The sequence below is a fragment of the Triturus cristatus genome, chromosome 9 (assembly GCF_964204655.1).
Source record: "Triturus cristatus chromosome 9, aTriCri1.1, whole genome shotgun sequence".
NCBI classification, from domain to species: Eukaryota; Metazoa; Chordata; class Amphibia; order Caudata; family Salamandridae; genus Triturus; species Triturus cristatus.
The window spans coordinates 1,210,818,982-1,210,845,014 of NC_140592.1; the positions used below are offsets into that span (position 1 = coordinate 1,210,818,982).

At 45.9% G+C, this 26,033-nt stretch overlaps 1 protein-coding gene across 3 annotated transcripts in view; it reads left to right on the forward strand.

The window, feature by feature from the left end:
• TTBK2 (tau tubulin kinase 2) overlaps positions 1-26,033 on the forward strand; it is a 536,541-nt gene that overhangs the window by 448,068 nt on the left and 62,440 nt on the right. The window contains exons 15-16 of one of the 3 annotated variants that reach the window (XM_085627231.1): positions 2,700-2,954; positions 13,225-13,344. The exons of 1 other annotated variant lie outside the window; for it this stretch is intronic. In XM_085627231.1, the coding sequence (XP_085483357.1) occupies positions 2,700-2,954; positions 13,225-13,344 (375 nt within the window). The remainder of the gene's footprint in view (positions 1-2,699; positions 2,955-13,224; positions 13,345-26,033) is intronic. One more of the 3 variants, XM_085627232.1, reaches the window with a different exon arrangement.

The following is a 26,033-nucleotide window of genomic DNA, read 5'->3' on the forward strand; positions in this document are numbered from 1 at the left end:
AATATATATAATTTTGTTAAATCAAATGTTGCATATTCCTTTTCCCTGCCTGATTAATTCATATGATCAGTCGCATGACACTTCTGCCTCTTGTTTCATTCTATACTGTCAACATTCTGGGGCCTTCTATCTAGACTTACTTTTTTTATTTTTCAAAAAGATCCTCTTGTTGGTATATTACCTTCAGTTAGGTTGCTATCCAAGCTCTTAGTGGGTTATTGGGTTACCCTCCTTGTGAAATAAAGATGGGGCACTTTGCTCCTTGAAACGCTGCAGTCGGCCTAGGTGCTGGGAGCAGGGCCCTGACGAGTGCTGTGCGAATAGCTTGGAGGCAAGCAAGTCGATGATCCGCAAAGGAATGTTGTCCTGATGTTGCTGAGTAACGGGTTGGGTAAGAGAGCAGTGTTGGCATTTGCATTGTATATAATGCTAGTACTGGGGTTTTATTCTGAATTAACAGGGTGTGAAGAGAAAATGGGAGACTAGCCTCCAATACAGAATGGTACTGGATGCTCGAATAAGTTAAGATAATCAATTCAAATCAACAGCTCAAGTAACCACAAATTAATTATCTAAACCAGACTTGCTTGGCTTCTGTCCGAATAGTCAGGATATGCCCAGCAGCCTCCGACCTTTGACAGTGACGTTGGATGCCCCAGGCTAATTTTTATGCGAATGTGGCAGTTTTGGGTGCAGGTCCTGCTGAGTACACATTTGAGAGTAACTCCTGATCTCTGCTTGTTGGGTAAAAGGATCAGGACCAGTGAAAACGTTTTAACATTTATTAACTAGGCATTGATTTTCACATGGTGAAAGACTACAATGGGGTGGAAAGCTATGTCCGCTCCAGATGTGGAGGCATTGATGTGAGATGTGCACATCTGAAACATATTGGAGATTACAACAATTATGTCTCAGCAGAGGGCGATGGGAAGGTCTAAACCACCTGGAGACTGGGAGGCCATTATTGTTAAACTGGATGCTAAATCTGATGAAAGTCCCACTTGAAGACTGGATCATCAGCTATGTCTTGAGACTTTATTATTAGGTCTCCTCTTTAGGGAGACTTGGTTTAATATAAACATACTTATGCTGTTGCAGATCGAATTGTTCTGGTGATTTAAGGCCCTCTCAAGCCTGGATTTGAATGCTGCTTCGGCAGTACAATAGGACCAACAAATTGAATCAGATGTCCTTTAATTGACATATATTCTCTCCTGAATTACCTTACTTTGTTCCATGTTATCTGTTTTCATGTGAAGTTTTTTACTATTACGTTTTCCTTTTTTCTCTGGATAAATAGCTCAAATTAAGGCAAAGACTTAGACAATGATATATGATGCTGGAGATTTTCTCATTGGGAAATTATTTCTTTTCTTCACTGTACATGATGTGAAATGCTTGTGGACATGTTTGACTGTACAACGAAAATCAAATATAGAGCTAATTGGAATACATAAAGATAATGTCTCTAGATGATGGTAAATCGTGTCAGTAGTTGCTTCTACCTTGCAAAGGAGCATGCTACCTAAACCCTACTTCACATGTTCCATCCAGCAGTAAAAATGTATTTGGAAGTCTGTAATCCTGCATGAACTTCTGCACACACCTGCATTATATTACCCAAACAAGTGGCTAGATGCGAAAGAGAATTCCTTCCAGTCTTTTTTGTTAAATTTTATTTTTAAGCTCTGCCATGTGGCATTCTGCTTTAGGACAAGATGAAATTAATATATTTCATTTAAATGATGATATAGGCTAGTGACTGGAGCAAAATTGGTTGCACTTACCCTTAAAAAAATTAAATGTTGAATCCACAACAGAATTAGTCACAGTTTCATCTCCCTCCTTCTCTGGATGCTGCCCGTCTCTGTTGCCTTCACCTCATTGCCACCTTAAACATGTCCACAGCTGTGATTAGGCACTTTGAACTGGTTTTCTTGGTTTGCTCCTAAGTTGGCCATGAGCCAGTCATTCGATGCAGGTCAAGAACATTGAACTGTAGATAGTTTGCGCTTATGTTGATGAATGCTCTGAAATTTAACGTTACAGCTTCCCAAGACGAGTGCAAGGTCCTCTTTCAGTCAGATTCTAATTGAAATTTATATATTTATAAACCCCACCGCCATATCTAGATCAATGTGCATGATTGGGTTTCAAGTCCACCACCCACTCCCTCATCTCAGTAGACGGTTCAGGTAACAATTCTGTATTTCTGTAAACTGATGAGACTTCTTCATGCAGAGACTTCAGTGTACAAAGCTCTTCTACGTTCCAGAGCACTTCTTAAGTATGCCTGCATCCTTCTCAGCATGCTTCTCCTGATCGCTGCCGTTACCATCCAGGTTCAAAAGTATCGTTGTAGCATCTGGAACTAAAATGAGACTAAAGGGGAACCAGGGACGTGAGAGCTCAAATCTTGCCCAAGATTGTAATCATTATGCCTCCTAGCAAATTGAAAACCGTGAAAAGCATGAAGATTGGTTTTATTTGAAGAGACGAGTGTGAGCAATGTGAAACGTGTAGCACCTGTTTAGACTGTAGCAAGATTTGAACCTGGGACGAATGTGTGCTAGATTGCAGATGAATGAAAACAGGCATGGAAAATAAATGAAAAACTTTGGTCCCCAAAAAGGACATTCAATTTTGAAGTAAACCAAAAATGTTTTTTTCTCCCCCCCATCATGTTCTTCTCACAGCTCAACACACCTCCCAAGCCGCATTCCTACACCTCAAGACTTCCAAGTCCCATCATCCGAACCCAGAGCCCTTTAGCCTTTCTATGTAGTCACTCGGATCCCCTGCAAAAGAAGGAGACTGGCTGCCCCAAGAGTCAATCAGCTGAGAGTCTGTCCTCCTCTACCCGCTCAACTGGCCGTAGACAGCTTCCTGTCATTCCTGGTGGCAGCAAGTTTCCCCCTGTCATTCGCATATCAAAAGCACAACTGCAGAAGGTGAATACATGTGTGTCGTCCTCAGCCGTGGCAAGTGTGTGTGTGTGTCTTTGATAAAGGTGTTACGTTGTTGACGTGATGGTGTAAACGTTTTTTGTGTGAGAAATAATTAAATACATTCCTAAATGATCAGCATGTACAGATCATAGTTGATATATGGAGGCTGGAAGCAGTTATTAAATAACACTTCTCTGCAAATTCTAGATATTATTTCTCATTCCAAACATCAAACCAGAGCGTCTTCTAGTCTTCTCTCAGTTCATTCTAAATGCCAGAATGGTGCCTTTCTTGACTTGTATTGCTACCATCATTAGACTGTGTCAGCTGACATACTTGAATTTTATGACATCTTTTACTTTATTTTTTTTATATGAATGATTGTATTACGTTTCTTTGCTTTATCACTACGAGCTTTTCCTTCACAACTGACTTTTTTTTAATAGTAATTGTGATAAGGTTTTTCCTTGCCCAAAAAAACTCAGTTCATCAGGCATTTTGCAAAACATTTTCTCACTATCACAAAGAAGGTGCTTGGTATCAGCTTAGAGTAGCAGACATTCACTAACTCTTGTAAGGCAACCATGGCAAAAGCAACTGAGTACTGAAGACTGAATCAACCTACAGCCTAGATAAACTTGCAAGCACTATTTTTGTGGACAACAAGCACTGATGTGCTGAATGCACACCATTGTGTAATATGTGAATGAACATGGTATAGAGACGCTTCCACTGACATGTTTTCTACTTTTAACCAATGTTAGAGACAGATAGTAATGTTTTTTTAGGCATATTTCTGTATGAAAAGGAGATAATCAAGGCACAAACATTTAATAAAAGCATCAGTGGCCCTCTTTTGGGAATAGCATATGAAGAGATACTTCACTTTTGTTATTCACACCAAACACTGGCCATGCCAATGGAAAAAGCAGACAGATTAGAAAGTCATCTTGCTCCTTTGTTATTCAAAATGAGACCGGCAGCATGTTAACAGGCAGTTGACAAAGTGCACGGTTAATTGAGGATGACAAAGAGTGAGACTGGTGGGATAGGAGACAGTCTCTTTTTTATGATAACTTTTCCCAAAATCATTAATATCAAAGTGGTATAAATTCTGAAACTACCCTGCCATAAACCCATCTCAATTTTAAGAGTAAAATGTAATCCAAGTCTAAAGGCACTTCCTGAAATTCCACTGAAAAAACTAGCCTAAAATTCATGCCAGAAATGCAAATTAATATATTCCTTTACTTTCTGGTATGAAAGGAATGCCTGAAGCAGGAGTTCAAGCCCAGAAAGCAAGCAAATGGATGCTGAATACAAATTGTGAATATTAGGCCATCACCAGATCTTGCATCTGCTCCTACAGGACTACGGAACAGCCACAACTGATTGCTATGATTTGTACTTTCATCTACAGTTTCAAAGATGCGCTGCAATTTCCTGGTATTCCTCCTGGCCAAAGCTATTGCCAGAGTAGGGTACGTCTATTCTGTCTAAAATCCATGCACCTTCTTCAAGTGCATCGCAGTGAGTAAGCACATCGAAAAAGAAAAATTATATTATTCTGTCATCTACGGGTGGTTGACTGATATATTTATCCTCTTTCCAAACTGTACCACAGGATGTTCAAGTGACAGACTCTACCCAGGGACGTCTAGGGTTCTAGATCAATCGTCCATGTCTTCCCTAGTTGTACTGGAAATCATTCTCTCTCTTGCTATAATTTTCCCTTCTCTAAATCAAAGATTATGTCCAAGATGAGAATGTCTTCTGTTTACCTAACAGATAAAGTTCTTCAGACAGTATGCCTTCCAACAATTGTTCTGAACACCAATTTGAACACAAGCGGTTCTGCAGTGTCTTGAGGACCAGTAGAGTAAATTCTCAGGAAACTGAGGAGACAGAGCATCTCTGTCCCCTGCACACATCACTGATTTATCTGGTGATATCAGTAGAAAATCTCATGATGGGAGTCCTGAGACTGCTTGCTTGTTTGAGAACCCTATTTCTGAAATTGGAGATAATTTGATCCTGGATACTTGTGCAATGCCTCAAGATCATTGCAATCCACCTACTAGATGTAGATGTGTTGAGACAGACACAATAAGGTAAGAGTTTATCAAATGAACAATATTCTAAATACCAAAGTTCTGCAAAATATAGTGCACAGATGTGTATATTCACTCTCAATAACAAATTACCCAAATTTGCATCTAGGTCCCACAAATCTTGGACAAGGCTAGTGCCAATGTGACCAAATGGTCAGTGAGATTTTGCTACCATTTTCCTTGTACCACTCCTAACAGTCTTTATTAGGAAGAAGTGCTCCAAATGCAAGACAAACCCATTAGCGCCAGAGTTGCCATTATAGTGGTGGTCCACATGTTGGAGAGACCACTTAAGAAGCAGCATTGTACACTGCATTGCCTCTTCAGGGTCAGTTTTTCTACCACAGGATATCATCCTTGAACTTACCTGTCTGGATCCTTAGAAAGCCTCAGGTTTATGCATCCAAAACTGCCGCAGGAGTCCTGGGCATTTTAGGTTGAAGTCTTTTTATTGATTTAACAACAAACAATATGCAATGAGAAATGAAACCCAGGTCATGGGCTGGCAAAAATCGCAGAGCATCAAATAAGAATTGAAACAAACCTTCCCACAACCCTCCAAACGCCCTCCCCCCGTCCGCCCCCCTCCCGTCTCCTCCCCCGTTCAAGCTGCTTATACATAAAAGTGGGAATTGGGCTCAGCACATTCTTGGCTCACTGTGGTGGTGCATGGGTTGTGTCATGGTGCAGCGTGGGGAGGCGTAAAAGCCGCAGATATCTAGGGCAGGATAGTTCGTGAAATTCAGAGCATAGTAAAGTGACAAAGGGTCGCCATACGTCGGCGAAAGCAGCCCCATCCCCATGGAGCGATAAGGAAATGCGCTCCATGCCTAGCACATACCATAGGCGATGAAGCCATCCCTGGAACGTTGGTGTCTTATCTGTGCCCCAGAAGGAAAGTGTATTTTGTAGTCCCGCCCCTAGGGCTATGCCAAGTTGCTTAACTTTACGGGACTTGAGGGGGTAGGTAAGTCTATCAGAGACTCCTAGAACCACATATTCAGGGAAACATAAGAGTGTGGTATCAAAGTGACAATCGAGCTTGTCTAACACCTGTGTCCAATAGGATGTGAGATTTGGGCATTACCATAGTAGATGTAACAGTGTGCCATCTGCCTCACACCCCCTCCAGCAAGTAAGAGAGCAGTCGGGATCACTTTTATGGAGTCGAGATGGTGTGAGATACCAGTACATCATAATATTAGTGGCTGTCTCTATGCTAGAAGTTTTGCGTGCTGAGTGTCGCATTCTGTAATGAATATCAGTCCATTCTTTGGGGGTCAGTGTCCGTCCAAGCTCACCCTCCCATCATCGTTGGCCCGCTGATTTGATTGCCTTTTCTGGGGGTCGCAGGATGTGATATAATTCTGTGATAAGTCTCTTTGTGGATTGTTTGGAGAGTAACCAGCACTCATACGGGGTAAGGAGCCGCTCCGCTCCAGGACGAATCTGTGGCTGCAAACTCCAGTGTCTTATTTGCAAGTAGTGATAACGCTCAGTTTCAGGCATATTAAAATCTGATTTAAAATCCTCGAAGGATCGGAGGCCCTCCGTATCAAAGAAATGTCCTATGGACCTGTGTCCCATTTTGTCCCAGTGACTGAATGCCTCCCAATCAAAGCCTGGGGAGATGTTTGGATTTTCAGTAATAGGGGTGAGAGGTGATGGAAAGGTTTTCAAACTATTGTGTGTGGCAGTGGCATCCCAGGCTTTCATGTAGCTCGTGCCACCGAGGAGCCATAGAGACCTGAGGGCCTAGAGGCCTTGCAAAGGAAGTGGGCCTTCCAAAGAGTCTTTCCCGCCAGTGCATGCTCCATAAAGAGCCAGGCCTTCTCGGACTCCAGTTGGGCCCATTCTAATATTTATTTGTGGTCTCTTATCTGCCCAGACAAAAGCACTAAATTCAGACTAAAGTTGCTTCAACGCGCCTGATGGTGGTTCTACCGGGAGAGTTTGAAACAAATACAAAACTTTAGGGAGTATACTCATCTTGAGAGCTGCCACCCTGCCTAACCAGGAAAGATTGAATGGCCGCTATTGTTTAAGCTCTCGTCTGGTCTGTTGCAACAACCTAGTATAGTTCAGAGAGAGGGTCTCGGCCGTGGATACTGACAACAATATACCCAAGTATGGAATGACCTTCTGGTCCCAGCGGATGGGGCACATTAGGGCTAGTGTGTTGGCAGTCAACGGCTCCAAAGAGAAACCCAACGCTTGGGACTTAGTCACATTGACTTTAAAGCCAGAAGCCATGGAAAATTCCTGTAGCTCGCCCAAAAAGGCCGGGGCCGAGGTCTGGGGAGACTCCAGCGTTGCAATGACATAATCTGCATAGAGGCTGATGGTATGCCGCTCTCCCACAAAAAGGATCCCTTGATCTGCTGATTTTCACAGACCCTCTGGGCAAACGGCTCCATATAAAGAGCAAATAAGAGGGGGAAAAGCCCTATTGTGTGCCCCTGGTGATATGGAAGGGATCGGAGATGAAGCCGTTCACCCCAACAGTGGCTGAAGGATGGCTATAACCTCTGAACACCCATTGGCGGAGTCTGCGCCCAATACCAAACTCCCCCAAAACGGTCTCTAAAAAAGGCCAATTGACCCTGTCAAATGCCTTTTCGGCGTCTATTGACAGGAAGACACGCTCCTCGGATTGACGCTGGGACTTATCCAAAAGGTGCAGTAACCTTCTGGTGTTATCGCTACATTGCCTGGTTGCGACAAATCCAGCCTGGTCTGGTTCGATCAATCACGGCATCATGGGACCCAGTCTGGATGCTAAAATCCCGGTGAAAATTTTAAAATCGGTGTTTAACAGGGATATCGGCCTGTAAGAGGCACACTATCGATTGTCTTTCCCTGGTTTGGGCAGTACTGCTATCGATGCCAGGAGCACCGTGGGCGGTAACTCAGTGGTACCATCAATAGTATTGAAAAGTCGGACCAGTATGGGGGCTAGGATGGAACAGAAGGTTTTATAAAAGATGGTGGTGAAGCTGTCTGGGCTGGGAGATTTAAGGAGTTTAAGACGAGCTATGGCCGATATGACCTCTTCAGTCTTGATGGGGCTGTCCAGGGCATCTGCCTGATCAGGTGTCAGCCTAGAGTGTGTTATGCCCTGAAAATACCTGGAAGGGTTCTGTTCAGGCAGTGACTGGGCGATGTAAAGAGACGCATAGAAGTCCAGAAAAACATTAGCTCTTTCTTTTTTCTGTGTGATCTCCTCACCCATGTCAGCTAGAAGGAGCGGGACCGCAGCCGCCTGCCGCTGTACACACAATTTCTGAGCCAGTAAACAGCCACATTTGTCCCCTCCAGTATAACATGTATGTTTCAGGTGGAGAGCGGCATATTCTGCCCTATCAAGGTCCAAACTGGCCAATTGGGCTTGCGCTGCTTTTAGTTTCCTCCAAACACGGGGGCTCCTGTCCTTTTGTGAATACCTTCTAGTTCCAACACTTGTTTAGAAAGTTCATCCCTCTTCTCCCTGCGGGCTCGATTGTCTGCGGCAGATATAGCTATGAGGTTACCCCGAATTACCAATTTGAGGGTTTCTCAAAGAGAGATGATTGAGGTGTCCTGGGTGTCGTTGGTAGCTAAAAAGTCTGTCTGTGTTTTGGTAAGGCGTGTCACCACTTCAGGGCGATGGAGGAGCGCATCTATGAGCCTCCAGGAGTATGATGGACGAGAAGTGAGGGGAAACAACAATGTGGCAGTGAGGTCCGCATGGTCTGAGAGTGCCTGGGGTTCGATCTCTGAGCTCTGTGCAATCGGTAGGAGAGACCGAGTCATTAGAAAGTAATCTAGCCGTGCATATGTCCTCCTGGGTATAGTCCAGTGTATGAGGATGGAAGTGCCGCCACAGGTCTACCAGCCCCAGGTCCTGCAACCACTGGCGAGAGGTGGCAGAGAGAGCTCCCGTTTGACCCTGCCTTTGCGTGGTGCGGTCCGACTGACTATCAAACACGATGTTTAGGTCCCCACCTATAAAAATGTGTTGATCAGGTGTAGACGTCAAGTCCCCTACTACCTCATGTAAGAACCCCTCTTGGCCTTTGTTAGGAGCTTAAATAGTGGCCAGGGTAATGTGTCCCCCGCCTCCCCCCACAGTCACCGAAAATGCCAGAAGTCGCTCTCTAATTTCCGATACCTTGGTTAACACCTTCCCAGGGAACGTCCGAGCAAAAAGAATGGTGACCCCGGCCTTCTTAGTGGGGAGGGAGGAGAAGTATTTCTGTGGGAAAGCCTTTGAACACATTTGATGCTTATCACTAGACAGCAAACCAGTCTCTTGCAATAAACATATGTGGGCGCCCGAATTTTCAAGATAAGACAGGATAGCTCTGCCTTTAATGGGGTTGTTAAGTCCTTTCACATTCAACGTCAGGATTGTGACACTACCTAGGTGTGATGGGTATCGCGTTCTGTCGGTGCATTAGGGCAGATCTATCCCCAGTGGGTTGAATCCTCCAGTACCCCAGACATGATGCTCACAGCGTCAAAGAGTCACGTTGCCGCACACGGGTCAGGATGAGAGCAGCAAGGGGGAGGAGACCCCCAACAGTGAAAACAACAAAACCCCCATTGATACAAAAACAAGAACGAACCAATAGAACAAGAGTCAATGTCCAGAGTGTCCTGCTCTTAGAGGAAAAAAAAGAAGGGGGTACCTGTGGCCCATGGCTCCCACCAGGCAGCCCATGAAAGCATTATCTATACTATTGGCATAAATCAAAGTTACAGTGCCAAAGCAGAAACCATGACTAGCGTTGAGTCTGTTTCATTCCGAGGATGCCCCTGCGAGGGTCAACAGCTTTGCTTGCCGTTCCTTGGCCATAGTGTCTGGGTCAGGGCGTGCCACCGGACTTGGAGACTTGATGGTGGTCCATCCATGGCCCCTTCGGTGTCTACGGGGGCGAGTGTCTGTGCTTGACCTGTCTGTCGCGGGTTCTTCAATGCCTAAGAGCTTGTAGGCCGCCGGAAGTGATCGAATTTGCCTCAGTTCCCCTTTGTAGGGAAAGATCAACCTGAACGGGTGCCCCCAAGAGTACTTTATGACGGAGTCCTGAAGGTGTAGGGTGATCGCCAGAAAGATTTACGTTTAAGCAAAGTAGAGGCAGCCAGGTCTTGAAAAAGTGGGTTTCTGCCTCCGATATGTAAAGTCCGGGCAGCTACGAGCCTCGCGAAGAATCCTTTTTTCCAGGTGGTAGTCATGGACACAAGTCAGTATGTCCGCAGGTGGCACAGAGGCGGCTCTCTGTGGGCCCACCTTATGAGTGCAATCCAGCTTTACCGGGAACTCTGGGGACTCCCCAAGAATGGAGCAGAAGGGGCCTCCCACCAACGCCTCTGTCACCATCGCCCTCTGTATGCGCCATGCCTCGGATACGTATATTGTTCCGCTGGGACCTATTTTCTAGGTCCTCAGTGTGAGCCTGTAGGTCCAAGTTTTGTTCTTATAGCCTTAGGACTTCTTGCTGGAGGTGTTCGATTTCCTCATCGTGGCCCGTTTCATGCTCCTCCAGTGTGAACTCTCTCGCCCAGTGAATCCACATCACGGCGGACATCTCGTAGGTCGGCAACAGTTTGTGTGTCATGGCGGATAGGTCATCCCGAAGAGAGGAAAAAAGCGACTCCACGTAGGTTCGGCTAATGGGGCTTCCGGGCTCTCACTCCCTTCTGTCTCATCTGCACGCCCCACTCCCGGCTGGCTCTCAGACTGTAGCGTTGATTTAAGCAAAATGTCCTCATCGACCTGTCCTTCCTGCCCTTAGGGGCAGCCATGACCATGGGTGCAAGGGTTTCGCTGGTGGGGGGGAAACGAGCACACCAAGGACAGCCGATGCAGGTGACCAGAAGGGAGAGCTGAGGGGCAGTATCACAGCTGGGGGCCCCTACAGCGTGCCCCCTCTCCCGGAGGATCCCTGCTCTCAACTTGGGCCCAACCCCGTGAGGTATAGGCGTTGTTGGTGTTGGAGGCCCACCGTCGTCGCTCAGTCACCCCAGCGTTGGCCCGGGATCGACCTCCTCCTGGCTGGACTGTCCGAAGATATTTTTGCGTTATGTTGGCTTATCCCATGAGCCTCCTCCCCGCACGCAAGGGATATGGGCGGAAGGAGCAGTGACCCTAGGCGGTCTTCTGACCAGGGTCGGCGTATGGAGGGTGCCCCCAAGACTCCTCACCAGGGCACCCCCGACTGCGAGTGTCTCTATATCTGGGCAGGCGTCAAGGATGTTGTGCCCGCTCACCCCACACACCAACTGCTGTTCGAGTGTCGCTGCTCACCGTCCAATCCGGCCCTTTCACACCACAGCTCTATGGTTAGCGCACTATGCCTGGGCAAAAGACCATGGTGACCGCAGTAGTAACCCCAGGCGGGCCTCTGCAGCTCGAACAGTAGGGGGACAAGGCCAGCCACACACCTCCACCAGCCACGTGACTGCACTCGCGGCACAGGTGGTCTCCAAGCCCCACACACTTGTTCACGATGGTCCCAAAGAGCTGGATTCAGTGCGCACTACCCAGGCCAGAGCTCCGCAGGGCTGTTGAGCAGGCCGGTGCATGTATTTTCTTCAGGCGAGGAAACGCTCTGAGGGGCGAAATGGTGGGAGGGCACCCCAGTAGCTGTGAGCCTGGCGGCCCCTCCCCTGCTTCACTTATGAAACTGCAGCCCTCTTGCAGCAGGCGAGCCGGGACCTCGCGTAGCAGATGGGATCCGAAGCACTGCCCACCCAGCGTAAGTGCGGGCCCGCTTTCCGCCGCTCTGAGGGAGGCTCACCGTGGTTGCTTGGTGCGGCGGTCCCCAGCTCTTGAAGGGACTGACGGGTGTTGCCGGAGCGGTGTCGCGCGCGTCGGAGGTGGCGTCCCGGGCGCCCAGCAGCTCCGCGCATCTCGGGCTGTCGCGGCGTTCACCTCGGCGACAGGACTCAGCTGCCCCCACTGCAGACGCTCAGTGGTGCGGTGTTACTCGCAGGCTGGAATCGTTGGAATTAGGGCCGATACGCCGCCTTGTCCTGGGCATTTTAAAAGATGCCAATGTCTCTCCCATCTGACTTCTAAGTGGAAGAGGTTATGCTGCTTGTGTTTGAAGAAGTGTATCACTCTTTTTGTAGAAATGAAACCATGGCGGAATTTCCCTGTTACTCAACAAATAGCGACAATATGGGAAAGGGCAACAAAACAGTTTTGAAACAACCTCCCTTTGCTTTGGCAATGCAGTTGTGGTGGCTCCAGGCAGTCAAGATGAATACATAGTATATGACATTAATCAAGAGAATAAAAAAAGGTGTAAAACAAGTGTAGAGTTGTACCGTAATGTCAAATTCATTAACTTTATGGAAATTCAAGAAAGATTTGGGGTCCGTCCTTGACAATTCTTACAGTTTGTAACACTCACCACAGATGATAGAGAAATCTGAACCACTTTCTCTACTGCTTCAGGGAGGAAACATTCTAGCTCTGATGGAAACGCTGATAACCAGCAGTGGAAGCAAACTGATGGCCATGCTGTAAGGACAGCCTTAAAAGAAAACAAGATGGAGGAATCCCTGACTGCCAATGATAAATGGCAATCGGACTGTCCCACCGGCAGGAAATGGGAGAAAGCCTGTCCCGAAGTCAAATAAAAATATCCAGGAATGCCAGGTTCAATCTGCTGCAGTTAAACTGCCTACACAGAGTCTTCCTGACCTTAGTCAAATTAGGCATGATTTTCCAGGTTGGCGCAGGAGAATGTCTGAGATGCTTAGAGGAACAAGCAGGGTTTTACATATGATCAAGACATGCACCTCATCATAGGGGCGTGTAGTTGCCTACACTTGACATTAAACAGTGTTTCTCTGCACATCTCTGAATGCAAGAAAGGCTTGCTGTTTGGTGAGGGTGGGTTGAGATGCACTGGATCCTTGGATGTGTTATTTACTACCTCAGTTGCAGTGGCTCACTGGATGGTTCTCATGTGAGACAACTGAAAAAGGACCGAGACCTGAGGTTGATATCCCTTTGGTCTCACCACTGCTTGGTGACACTGGTAGCTTCTAATTACCTGGCATGATATTGTTGGCAGAGGTGTTGTCATGAGGCTGATTATCTGATTGGTTGAAGTTTAGTTCTTTTCGAATGATCTGACTAGGCTACTAAACAGTCTGTGTTTGAGCCCTAGGATTACATTAACATTGAACTGCTATTGAGAGGTTACCATGGGACTCCCAGCTCGAAGACGGGGATGATTCAAGCATGTGAATCTATGAAAAATCCCAACACCGGAGAACTACAATTACAGGTAGGTAACTTTTTTTTCTGGGTTTATGACTTTGCCAGTACTTGTTCATAGAAGCTGAAATTCTGTTTGTACCAGTGTCTGATGTATTTTACCTCCTGCTGTGCTATTTTGTAGTTCACAGTAGCAACCTGACTTCTACACATAAACAGTGTTTTCCCTGGTTGTTAAAAACTGAACATATTTCTGATTTGGCCTAAAGATATTTCTGGTTTTACTCAATTGCAAGTACTTCATAGCGGTTGAAATATTGTTCGTAACACTGTCAGTTTATTTTTCCTCCTGCTGTACTGTTTTGTAATTCATAGTTCTAAGATGACTAGTACACATAAATATTGCTTTCTCTGGTTGTTAAATACTTAGGATGTTTATGATTTGGCCTAAAGATGTTTCTGATTAGGCCTGAAGCTGTTTCTGGTTTGACTCTATTGCAAGCAAGCGGTTGAATTGTCATCCATAACACTGTCGGTTTTATTTTCCCTCCTGCTGTACAGTTTTGTATTTCATAGTACCAAGCTGACTACATTTACTGCTAGATATCCACACATACATTGTTAAGCACTAAAGATGCTCCTGGTTTAACAACATTGTAAGTATCTCGTTTCTTGTGTACATGCCACCACTTTCTCAATTTTTGGTATGCTTCAACTAGGAAAAGATGGTGTAATTTAAAAATAAATCACGTTTTTGAGACCACAATCTCTAACACTAAGGGCCTGATTGCGATGTCAGCGGTCGAACCGCCGACAGCCCGTTGGTGGTGGTCCAACAGCCTGCCGTATATTGATACTGATGGTCGGACCCACAGCTGTCAGACGCAACACCGCCACCTCTGCCAATATCATAGATCCCAACGGTGCAGCGGCCAGAAGAGCGTCCCAGAACGGCGGCGGTGCCGAGGCAGTCACCACCGTCGGAATTAAAATATTATTTTCTGACAGCCTTTTCATGGCGTGAACCTCGCAGTGAAAAGGTTGGCGGGAAGAGATCGGGGTCCCAAACAGGGCCCCCGGCTGTCGTAGGCCAATGACAAGCATTTGCAATGCAATAGGTCTCGCATTTACGCGAGTTTCAGCTATTGACATTGCAAATAACAATGCCTTTTACTTTTTGTTTTAACAACATAAATAAATGGCATTCATTTACGATGCCAATAGCTTAAACTCTAGTAAATGCGAGACCTATTGCATTGCAAATGCTTGTTTTAACCAGTTTTAGGGATGGCCTCCATACTCGTCAGACTTCACTAGCCCTCCACAGAAGAAGTATTGGAATATTTAAGGTACGCCCTTTCAGAACCGCCTGTGGAGCCTATGGTTTGTGGCCAACACTTTAGAAGATTGTGTTGTAGAACACATAATGTGAGCCACGTTTTTCGAACATTTTCTTACAGGTGAAGGAGAGGTGCAGAGCAAACAACATAACTCCTCCCATACCACGTTGGAAAGCCAGCTTCAGTAGAGATTTATTATTTTTGTTTCATACTCTCTTGTTCTTTGACCCCCTACTTTCAGCTAAGAGTTTAGGATGAGAGGACTGTGTTGTTTAATGATGGCTACTCTCCTACTCCAGAGTTTGGGGGCCAAGAGTGAAGACCATGGTTTTCGATCATATCTTTGTCGAAGCAAACAGAACTACAGGGTCGCCATTGTAGGTGTACCTTTAAGACTAAAAAACTTTAGTCTGGATTGCTTCTAATGAAAGGCAAGACCAGGCGCCGTGCTATCAGTAGAGTGTATATCTTAATAGCTCTACAAGATGCAAATCCTGTGTGTCATTTGAAAACCTGTCACCGGACACCGAAGCTAACATTGTTGTCAGAGTGCCCTTGTTGATATCATCAATTTCATATCATCTAGTGACATAAGTCACTCTTCCTTCTTCCACCAAAGAACGGGCGCCCTCACCTGCCTTTCGTTCCCATTTGGATTTCTGTACCTTCCGTTTACACGTGTTACCAAGCGACAGCCCAACCTTACAGCGTGTGTCTGACATACACGAAAGTTGAAGTTGACTAGTGGTTGGAGGCCCTAATGACATAAAAGACGGACTAGCTGAGGGCCGTTCACGACTCAACCGTGGTTAACGTAGCGGCCATCTTACAATGTAGGCCTCAGTTGAATCGGCTACCATAAACAACTATGAGCAGAACAAGTCGGTTGATAAGAAACTATACATAGTAATGTTATTAGTTAAGTCAAGTCAAATAATCTTTATTCGGATAAAAATATCCATAAAAGCACAATTTATCACTACCAATGGCAAATACAATACAAGTTTTAAAAACATATAAATATACAATATCATCAAATACAAGGTTACAGTAGTAAAATCACAGTAAAAAGGTTGGATGAACCTTCAGAATCTAGCAGCATTAATAACAAAGTATGAGGTTTAGACCAATGTGCGAAGTCAGCAGTATCTTACAGATAAAGTGCGATAGCGTGCAATAAATCAAACAATGATGGGCATCACGGTACAGATATAATTTAACTAAAACCCCATTTTCAATTCTACCAATACTAGCAGCTTTATCAGAATATTTAGTTACGGGAAATATTAATGACTATTATAAGAGCAAAGATAAAAGGTGAATTTCACTAGGCAGTGTTACAAAATTTGTGGCACATTAGGGTTCGTTCATGGAAGCAACTGAGCGTACCGCAGCTTGTAAAAACGTGCTTACTCGGAAAATCAAATCATCACTTTCTAGACGTAAAACTTAAAAATATGCTAATTTGAAATCAAAGATAGCCCATGCCTTAAAATAGGGAGTTAAATACTGTTTTGTATATCTGGCATAAAATTTACAAAAAAGTAAAACATTTAACAATGTTTGTTTACTACCAATACCGCATGGGCAACACAACTGCTCAAGGTTGTTATTAAATCCTATCGGGAAGCAAAGTGAATATTTTATACTACCATCCCTAAGGCGGAAAAGTAAGCTCCTTTTCCATCTCCCTATATTCTTCCTGAGGTATTTCTGTGGCATATGATGTTGATTGCTCGGTGCCTCCAGAAAGGGCATATACCTAACAATCGATGATTTATGATGCTCGATGTTCTGTCTTTCCTTATGATACAGATCATACAGCGCCCCCCTAAGTGATTTTATACTTATGCCTTCCAATGCTGATGGACATAAGAAAATATGCTCCAACTTCACACTGGCTAAACTGTTTTTAACTGCAGCAAGCCAAGGTATACTACCACCCTTATCGCATTTAAGGCAATCTATAATTATCTCTCGTGTTAAAATCGCAGCGGGGTTCTGCCATATTTTTAGCCAGAATATAGCTGGATGAGACCTAATAAAATCCTCCACATAATATAGGTTCAATTCCTTGTGGCATATGTAAGTTGGAGATGAAATTTTAGCCCCGAGAATTTTTCTACAAAATCTATTCTCTTCAATTTGGATCCCGCTACAATTTACATACCCCCAGACTTCAGCACCATAGGTGGCCGTCGATACACATTGGGATTTATATATCTGGATTAAAGGTAACACCACTTCTGCTTGTTTTGGCTGCCGAAGACTAATTATAGAATTAACCGCTTTGGAAAGTTTGCTTCTGCTGTGGGCTACATGGACTTGCCAAGAGCCTGATTCTGAAAAAACTAAGCCCAGAGAAGGAAAAGTGCTTGTGCGTGTTAGGGATTCGCTGCCCGATGTTATAGAATTAATACAGTGTTTTTTCGGCCCACACATCATTATATAAGATTTTTTTAAATTAGTGCAAAGGTCCAGTTCGGCCATAAAAGACACGAACCCCGTAACTAAAGTGCGAAGTACGTTGGGGGTGCGGCCCATGAGGACCGCATCGTCTGCATATAAAAGCACGGGGAATAATTTGCCATTAATTTTCGGTACATCATTGGTCAATTTAGAGAGGGAATTATGTAATTCATTTATATAAAGAATAAAAAGTAGAGGGGCTAGAACACAGCCTTGTCTGACCCCCTCTACCAATGACAATATCCCCAGAAACCTCTGCATCATTGCTTATCCTCACCCGTGCCTTTAAATCCCTGTGCAAATACGCCAAAAAATGGACCAAAGCCTCATCCAACCCATAATTTAAAAGAATCTCCCATAAACATGATCTACTAATAAAATCAAAGGCTGAGGTTAAATCCATAAAACCCAAATAAAGTGGAACTTTTTGAGCGATCGTATATTTGCCCAGAATAAGATTTAAGTTCAAACACTGTTCAACAGTTCCGACATTGCTTCTAAAGCCCAGCTGACAACAATTTAAAATTTGGTTGTCTTCAGCCCATTTCCTGATCTTATTAAAGACAACCCTGCCCAAGATCTTCAAAGTATTGTCTATCAAGGAAATTGGGCGGTAACAGCTGGGATTGGATCTGTCACCTTTTTTAAAAATGGGCACAATGATACTGGTCGACCAAGTGCTCGGAATAGCCGTATTGGTCAGGTTATTTAAAACATTGCATAAAAGGGGAGCCCAAAAATCTGGTTCATATTTTATAAGGTCGATTGGTAGCCCATCCGAGCCTGGTGCTTTATTCCCTATACTTTGTTTTATGGCATTCTCGACTTCAATTTCAATTATTAGTTAAGCAACTGTGTTTAAATATGGATAACAATAATCAGTGATCTATCGTAAGTCACCTTTAGCCACATATCTTTGTGCAGTCGACAAAGAAAGATTTAGCTATACTGAAAAAAGCTACGTCCGCCTCAATGCGCATTTTGCTTTTCACGGTACAGTGTGTTTTGACACTGCCCGTTGCCAAGGCTGCAGAAACGTGCCAATCCGCTGTATGAGGTCTGCAGACAGATAATCCTCTCTTCCAATGGGAGCTGATAATAATAAAGGAGGACGTAACCCCATACCACGAGCTCCTGAGGGCGTGGTAGCGGGCAGGGGCAGGTCATAGACTTGCTTCTTCTCATCTGGATACTTTAGGGTCGCTAACATTCCTACGGGCAAGACGCCTAGTGAGGCTGGACTGGTAGATGGATGGTTGGAGGCTTCGGGTTTGGTTAGAATTTATTGCTTTGTTCTTTATCTGCTGAGGGGAACAAAAGGAGTCTGAGCCTGCTACAGTGTTGGTAGTACCCCTCTTACGTTATCCCCAGCTACTTCCTGGCCCAGTCCTTTAAATGGCCAGTAACTGAACAGTGTTACTTTAGCAGGGTCATAGCACTGAGTGGTGTCTGTACAGTGAGGCATAAGGTTGAGGAAAAGCGGCAAAGTGATTGTGGCATTGCCTAGTTTCACAGTCCGAAACAAGCCGCGCCAGAGAAATAAAAGGCGCGGCAGCATAAGCTCCAAATAAAGTTACGGCACGGCTAACTTTGCCCTCTGCCTCGGGAAGCCCATAAAAAATGAAGAGCGCAACTGTGGGAAAAGGATAAACAAGGCGGAAGAGACTGGGATTAGTGACTTGCCCAGAATCAAAGAACAGTGAGAATACTCCAAGACTGCTGACGCCGTGCAGTGTCCCCGGGAGCTTCCGAGATGATCTGGAGCCGACGGGGGGAGGGAAAGTGAAAGCGCGCCATGCGCGCGCTGTGCTGAAACGTCGAGGCAGGGAAAGTGAAAGGGCGCCATGTGCGCGCTGTACTAAAACGCTGCGAGCCCTATGAGTGCACATCGCCTGTCCGGGCAGGTATGGTGAGCAGGAGACAGGGAGGCAACAAAACATGCCTCCCTCCCAATGAAAATCATGCATTTTTAGACCCGCGCCAATTAGAAGCATGGGTGGAGCTTCCACCCTCGCTTCGGAAGAGAAATCGACGACAATAGATCTCGCAAGCGAGCTGCACATGCGCTGTGTCGCTAGGCGAGACCTAAAAAATGTCCTTGGGGCAAAATGTAGTGCCTCCACTTACCTCCGTACACCGTGTGCCATGCACGACATGGTGCATGGCACACAGTGCACAGACGTGCAGGAGGTGCTGCATGATGCGACATGTGCTGCGGCCCTTTTCCAGGGTTGCAGCATACCCTTGCCGTGGTTCCAACGACTTGCTAACCGCCCACCAGGCGGTCACATTAAAATACGACGGTTGGACAGCTGCATGCTCGTCAGGTGGTCTCCCGACCGCCGCAGTAGCTGCCAGAGGTCCGACCATCTGACATCATAATGAGGCCCCAAGTGCTACGTGGTAAACAGTCATGGATTCCACAGACTGGGAGCACTTTCAGCATAGAAGATTGGGAAAGACTGTTTTCAGGGATTCCATATATATGTACCCGGCTGCACAGGATGACAAGGGATTCTACTGCTGTCCTAAACACAGGGTACCTCCTAGTGCTGGCACATACTGTGAGGTGTAGGAGCTCACTAGTTGTTTATTATTATTCTGTGATCTTTACTGGCAACTGCTGTGAGAGCAAGACGGTGTAATATGTGGGTTGATATTGTACTGGGACTTGTCTCAGTGCCTGGCGATGAGTCTCCTGAGTAGATGTCTACCAGCCAAGAGCCAGTAAAATGTAGCATTTTGGTATTGTAGGGCTGTCTGGATTACAATAATATGTAAATAACCAAGGGGAAGCAGTCCTTTAAATAGGTCATCAAAACTAGAGGTGGGAGCATTCGGCATGTGCTCAGCTCTAGACATAGCGGTACAAAAGGGGGTGGTGATGGACGGAGCATCAGAACCAATCAAACACTCACACCCAGTCAACAGATCTGGGTTTGATCCATCACCGTTCTTTAGCCCACTCTGCCACCCCAGTTCAGACATGGCCATATGCAAATCAGTCTGACCCTGTGCCTCATGGGAACAGTCCAGCCCGAACTGCCAAGCCATGCCTTCCCTGGACCGGAAACAAGCTTCCTAGGAACGTTTTCTGGCATTTCAGCCGTCTTCAGCCAGGCTTGCTTGAATCCAGTGGCAAAGTGAGCAAGGGACTGACGTCTGAGCATACCCTGCCAACTTATGGCGAACAAAGCGGTACAAAAGGGGGTGGTGATGGACGGAGCATCAGAACCAATCAAACACTCACACCCAGTCAACAGATCTGGGTTTGATCCATCACCGTTCTTTAGCCCACTCTGCCACCCCAGTTCAGACATGGCCATATGCAAATCAGTCTGACCCTGTGCCTCATGAGAACAGTCCAGCCCGAACTGCCAAGCCATGCCTTCCTTGGACCGGAAACAAGCTTCCTAGGACCGGTTTCTGGCATTTCAGCCGTCTTCAGCCAGGCTTGCTTGAATCCAGTGGCAAAGTGAGCAAGGGACTCACGTCTGAGCATACCCTGCCAACTTATGGCGAACAAAGCGGTACAAAAGGGGGTGGTGATGGACGGAGCATCAGAACCAATCAAACACTCACACCCAGTCAACAGATCTGGGTTTGATCCATCACCGTTCTTTAGCCCACTCTGCCACCCCAGTTCAGACATGGCTATATGCAAATCAGTCTGACCCTGTGCCTCATGGGAACTGTCCAGCCCTAACTGCCAAGCCATGCCTTCCCTGGACCGGAAACAAGCTTCCTAGGACCGGTTTCTGACATTTCAGCCGTCTTCAGCCAGGCTTGCTTGAATCCAGTGGCAAAGTGAGCAAGGGACTCCCGTCTGAGCATACCCTGCCAACTTATAGCAAACAAAGCGGTACAAAAGGGGATGGTGATGGACGGAGCATCAGAACCAATCAAACACTCACACCCAGTCAACAGATCTGGGTTTGATCCATCACCGTTCTTTAGCCCACTCTGCCACCCCAGTTCAGACATGGCCATATGCAAATCAGTCTGACCCTGTGCCTCATGGGAACAGTCCAGCCCGAACTGCCAAGCCATGCCTTCCCTGGACCGGAAACAAGCTTCCAAGGACCGGTTTCTGGCATTTCAGCCGTCTTCAGCCAGGCTTGCTTGAATCCAGTGGCAAGACATGAACACTAAAGAAAACTGAAAATTGAACAGCATTCTAATATCATTTTCATCTCTACTATACACTGACGGAGCTAAACAACAATTTTTGCATGCAACTCTATTTAGCAGATTCAAACGGAATGAATGTAAACATTTATTAGTAACTTCCCCAATTAGCAAGCGATTTTGAAAGAAAATTAGATTTGATAGCGGGTCTACCTCTTGTCTGTTCTAAACAGTTGATCATGCTGGGTCTTGAAAGCATTGAAAAAGGTCCCTGTGATTGATTTTTAGGTCTCCATTAGCCATTTTGTTTTTTCTAAACACATTTTTAAACATTCATACAAACACATACATGCTTAGTGGTCTTTCAGTCAACCCTCTTCATCCATTAATCTGTAGCGGTATTGAAATATTGTTTCCGTTCACCACAACATATACGATAAGGCTGTACATCAGCCCCATTTGCCTCCCTCTGAACCCCCCCTCACCCCCATTGTGAGTGGCAACATTTTGCTTGTGCCCATTGCATGTTCGCTCATTTCCGTTCCTGTGTACAGGGAAAACATTTCTCAGCTTGTGAGGAGTACAGTCCATGCCATCCATCAAGCCCTTTCCCTGAACACTGGCACAGCCTGCCTGAGGGCAGCCATATCAGAGACATAGGGCAGTGTGGTGTTTCCCCTCCATGGCTCTTCTCGTTGCTAATTTGTATGGGAGCAAGGGCTGAAAACAGCTTATATACAGATCGCCCAACGGTGACTGGTTAGCTACATAACTCTCACCAAAGTAGCAGTGCCATCTAGAGCCTACCAGGAGCTAGGCTAAGTGCTTGGTATTAAATATAGTGGTACCTTACACCAGTCTCTTCAGCTCCAGTGAAGAAATGACATATGGAGACAGCTTTTATTTTACAAATACACCAACAGCTTGCATGTTCTTTTGCTCTTGTGTCAGACTGCTCCTGTGCTCATCCCTTTCTGTAACAGGGCAGCAGTGCTGGAGCGGCCTCAAATAGGTTGTGGTACTTTTCAGCTACTCATACCTTTTGAGCTAAGTTGCACTTTGCATCGTGGTATGTTTTTTGCCTGGCTGAAGCAGAGGGGGTTTGCTTCTAGTGGCACAGTGTACATGATCAACACAGCTAACCAACAGGGCACACTGTCCGATGCCAGAGAAACTGCTACTATGCTGCGTTTCATATATCACAAAGGTGCTCCCTGAGTTACACGTCCATATATACACCACCTACTTACCCCTGTGTTGCGTGCTCAGGCGCTTGCCAACATGCGTAGCACAGTACACTGTGTACAAAGTTTGTTTGGATGGGTTTTGTCTTTGGAAGTGCAGCTATTGTGCTATGGGATGCAGCCCTTAGCAGTAAGATAGATGAAGACGTGTGTAAGAGAAACATACAGCTTTTGTTTTTCAGTAAGCTGGCAGCGTCGATGAGCTTTGCGGGTCCATTTATGGTATTTCATATGACCGTGGCCCACTAAACTGGTAACTGAACAGGGTTGTCAATTCTGGGATTTTTGTTTATGGTTGTGAGCAAGCATAGATTGGAGTGAGATGTGGTCAGGAGATCTAAGGTGGACTTTGTTACAGTCATCTTTTATATGATTGTCATTGAGTGAAGTCAAGGAGCAATCGTAGTATGTAGTTAGTTGGGACTGTCGGTGGTGGACTACATTGGAGTCCTTCAATGGCCAGCCTTATGTGGCAGAACTCTTCAGTTATTCCATGCTTCTTCAGCCGATGAGTGGTTTGTTGCAGTGGACTTGTACAGTATGGGTGGTAGACATGACCTGTAGTGGCTCAGTCTTACGTGAGTTTAACAGAGCCAGTCAGTTTAAAAGAATAATTATGCTGTTTGTTTGAACTACAATTGACTATGTGACTGCTGAGCAATATAGTATTAGTATTAGTGAGGGCCAGGAGGGCTATGTAGGAATTTACCCTACTATCTAATACCCAGGGTAGACACAGGTTACTTCTTCATAACTTACCTGCACATAGAACGTTGTTTTCTGTTCAGGGTGTTCCTTCTCTGTGATCTGTAGATTGTACTTGATAGAGAAAGTATTGTTGTGAATCTGTGCCACGTTTTCACCTCTACTCTTAACTGTAAATGCTTCTGGATGCTAAGAATCTGGCTATGGTGAGTTCTAGCCTTTGGCAGCTTGTACAGAGAAAGTGATGCCTTGTATGCATTTCTTATAGGTTAGCTGTATTATGTTCTGTGGTTCAAGCCTGGAGCAGAGTGCCCTATTTTGTTTCTACAGGTTGAATTTATTTTGTGATTATAGTGGCCCTTTTACTTGGGAAGCTCTGTGGTCAATGTACACTGCCTTGAACATTGCTTGTTTAGCTACGAGTAGCCAGAGGAGTTCTTGTGGGACTGGTGTCATGACTTCTCTGGACACAGAGAAGTTCAGGGCCTTCCCTTCACCCTAATGAGTCTAGAACATTTGCGCTATGATCCCGATGTTTCAGCCTCAGTCCTGGATCATGGTGAGAGCAGCTCAAAGACTTTTTTTTGTCTCTTAGCCTCATGCATTCTCCTTGTCAGCTACGGCAGGTGGCATGTGCAGGCCCTGCAATGGACTACCACTGTGTGTTATCGCAACAAGAAGGGCAGAGTGAAGTCCTGGGTCCTGTGCCAGGAGTCTCTGCACCTCTAGAGTTGGGCGGAGTGTCGAGGCATTTTACTGATAGGGAACCATCTGGCAGGGTCCTTGAATGCCAGAGTTGATGATCTAAGAAGATGCCATCTAGCAGATCACGAATGGCGTCTACATCCCAAGGTGGCACAGGGCACCTTCCAGCAGTGGAGAGAACCTTGGATAAATCGTTTTACCAGAGTAAAGAGTGCACAGTCTAGAGTTGAAGTTGAAGTTTCCGCAAGAACATTCCGTAAGAGATGCATTCCGGCAGGAAGACTCATGAACAGTTCCTGCCCCTGCCTCTTCTGAAAAACATCAGATCGACTAAGCTCAATTCATCCTAGTAGCTCTGGAGTTGAGCAGGAGAGTGTGGTATCCAGAACTTCTAAACATGAGAATCCATCCTCCAGTTAGACTACCACTTCAGGAGGATCTAGAGTCACAGCAGGGTCCTCCACTCGAAGCTGCTCAACTATACCTCCATGCATGTTAAACAAGCATTTGCAATGCAATAGGTCTTGCATTTGTTAAAGTTAGAGCGGTGTTGAAAATGACACTGTTTTTTACAGTGCAGTAATTCTATTTGCATAGTGCTATTTTGGTATCAAAAAACAAAAGTAAAAAAATTCTCATTTTTAACGCCAACAGCTCCAAGTTTAACGTTTGTGTTTGAGTAATTACACAAACAACAATTTAAATAGCAACTTAGTGATTTTTTTTTTTTACACAGTACGGAAACTGCGTTACTTGTGATGGTGGAACATCTCCGGGCAAGGTTGGATGCTGGTCAAACGGCGGCGCTTATTTTGTTAGATCTTAGCGCCGCCTTTGATACGGTAGACCACAGCATCCTCCTGCGTCGGCTCGAGGAGACTGGCATTGGCGGTCAGGTGTTGCAATGGTTCCGCTCCTTTTTAGATGACCGCTCCTTCTGTGTTGCCATCCCTCCCTTCAAGTCCAACTACCAACCACTGGCCATGGGGGTTCCGCAAGGGTCCTCGCTGAGTCCCACGTTGTTTAATCTTTACGTGAGACCGCTGGCGGATGTCGCTAGGCAGTGGGGCCTTACTTTGGTCTCATATGCTGACGACACTCAGCTGGCGGTTACTCTCAGTGGGGATGCGGAGATTGAGGCCCCCAGGTTTCAGTCCGGACTGAAGGCGGTGGCTAGTTGGCTGACAGGCAACTGCCTTCAGCTAAACGCCACTAAAACAGAGGTGATGGTCGTCGGGAAGGGAGTGGAGCTGTGGGGTGACCACTGGTGGCCCTCAGAGTTGGGACCTACTCCGATCCCGGTATCGGAAGTGAAAAATCTGGGGGTATGGCTGGATGCGGGCCTCTCCTTTGTAGGCCATACTAAAAGAACTGCGGCCTGTTGTTTTGGTCTCCTGAGGGGCTTGAGACCTGTTCTCAAGTTCTTTGACGCCCCGACCAGGCAGCTGGTAATCCAGGCTACCATCATCTCCCGCCTGGATTACGCCAGCTCTCTCCTGGCCGGGGCTAACCAGGCTGAACTGACCCGCTTACAACGGGTTCAGAATGCTGCGGCGAGGGCGATCGTTGGCTTGCCCAGATTCTGCTCAGTTACAGGTGTCCTTCGCTCCCTACACTGGCTTCCGGTTAGGAAGCGCATCCTCTTCAAGGTATTGTGCCTTGCTTTTAAAATCTTGCGTGGTACAGGCCCGGAAATCCTGTCGAGTTGTCTGTCTTTCTATGTCCCTGCCCGTAGCCTTCGCTCTCAGGGTCTGGCCCTCGCGGTGGTTCCCAGATTTAGGCTTAGCCGCATGGGAGGCCGCTCGTTTAGGGTAATGGCTGCGTCAGCATGGAACTCCTTGCCTGTTGAAATCCGCGTGCTGGAGGACCTTCTGACCTTTCGGAGGGCTATAAAAACCTTCTTGTTTTAGCTGTCTTTTAGTATCTGTTTTTAGCCTGTGGTTGTGTTACGTGCTACCTTGTCTCTGCGCCAGGACGCTCCTTGGCTGGAGTATCTGTGCGCACAATAAATAGTCGTAACATAACATAACGTAACTTGATAGTGCTACTTGCCTCAATGTAAGGTGTGGGAGCACTTTGAATCATATGCACACATTGACAATAAATTACAAGTATGTAAATGAAATACAGGATGTTACGACAACCGGAGGCCGCTCTCTTTCGTTCCT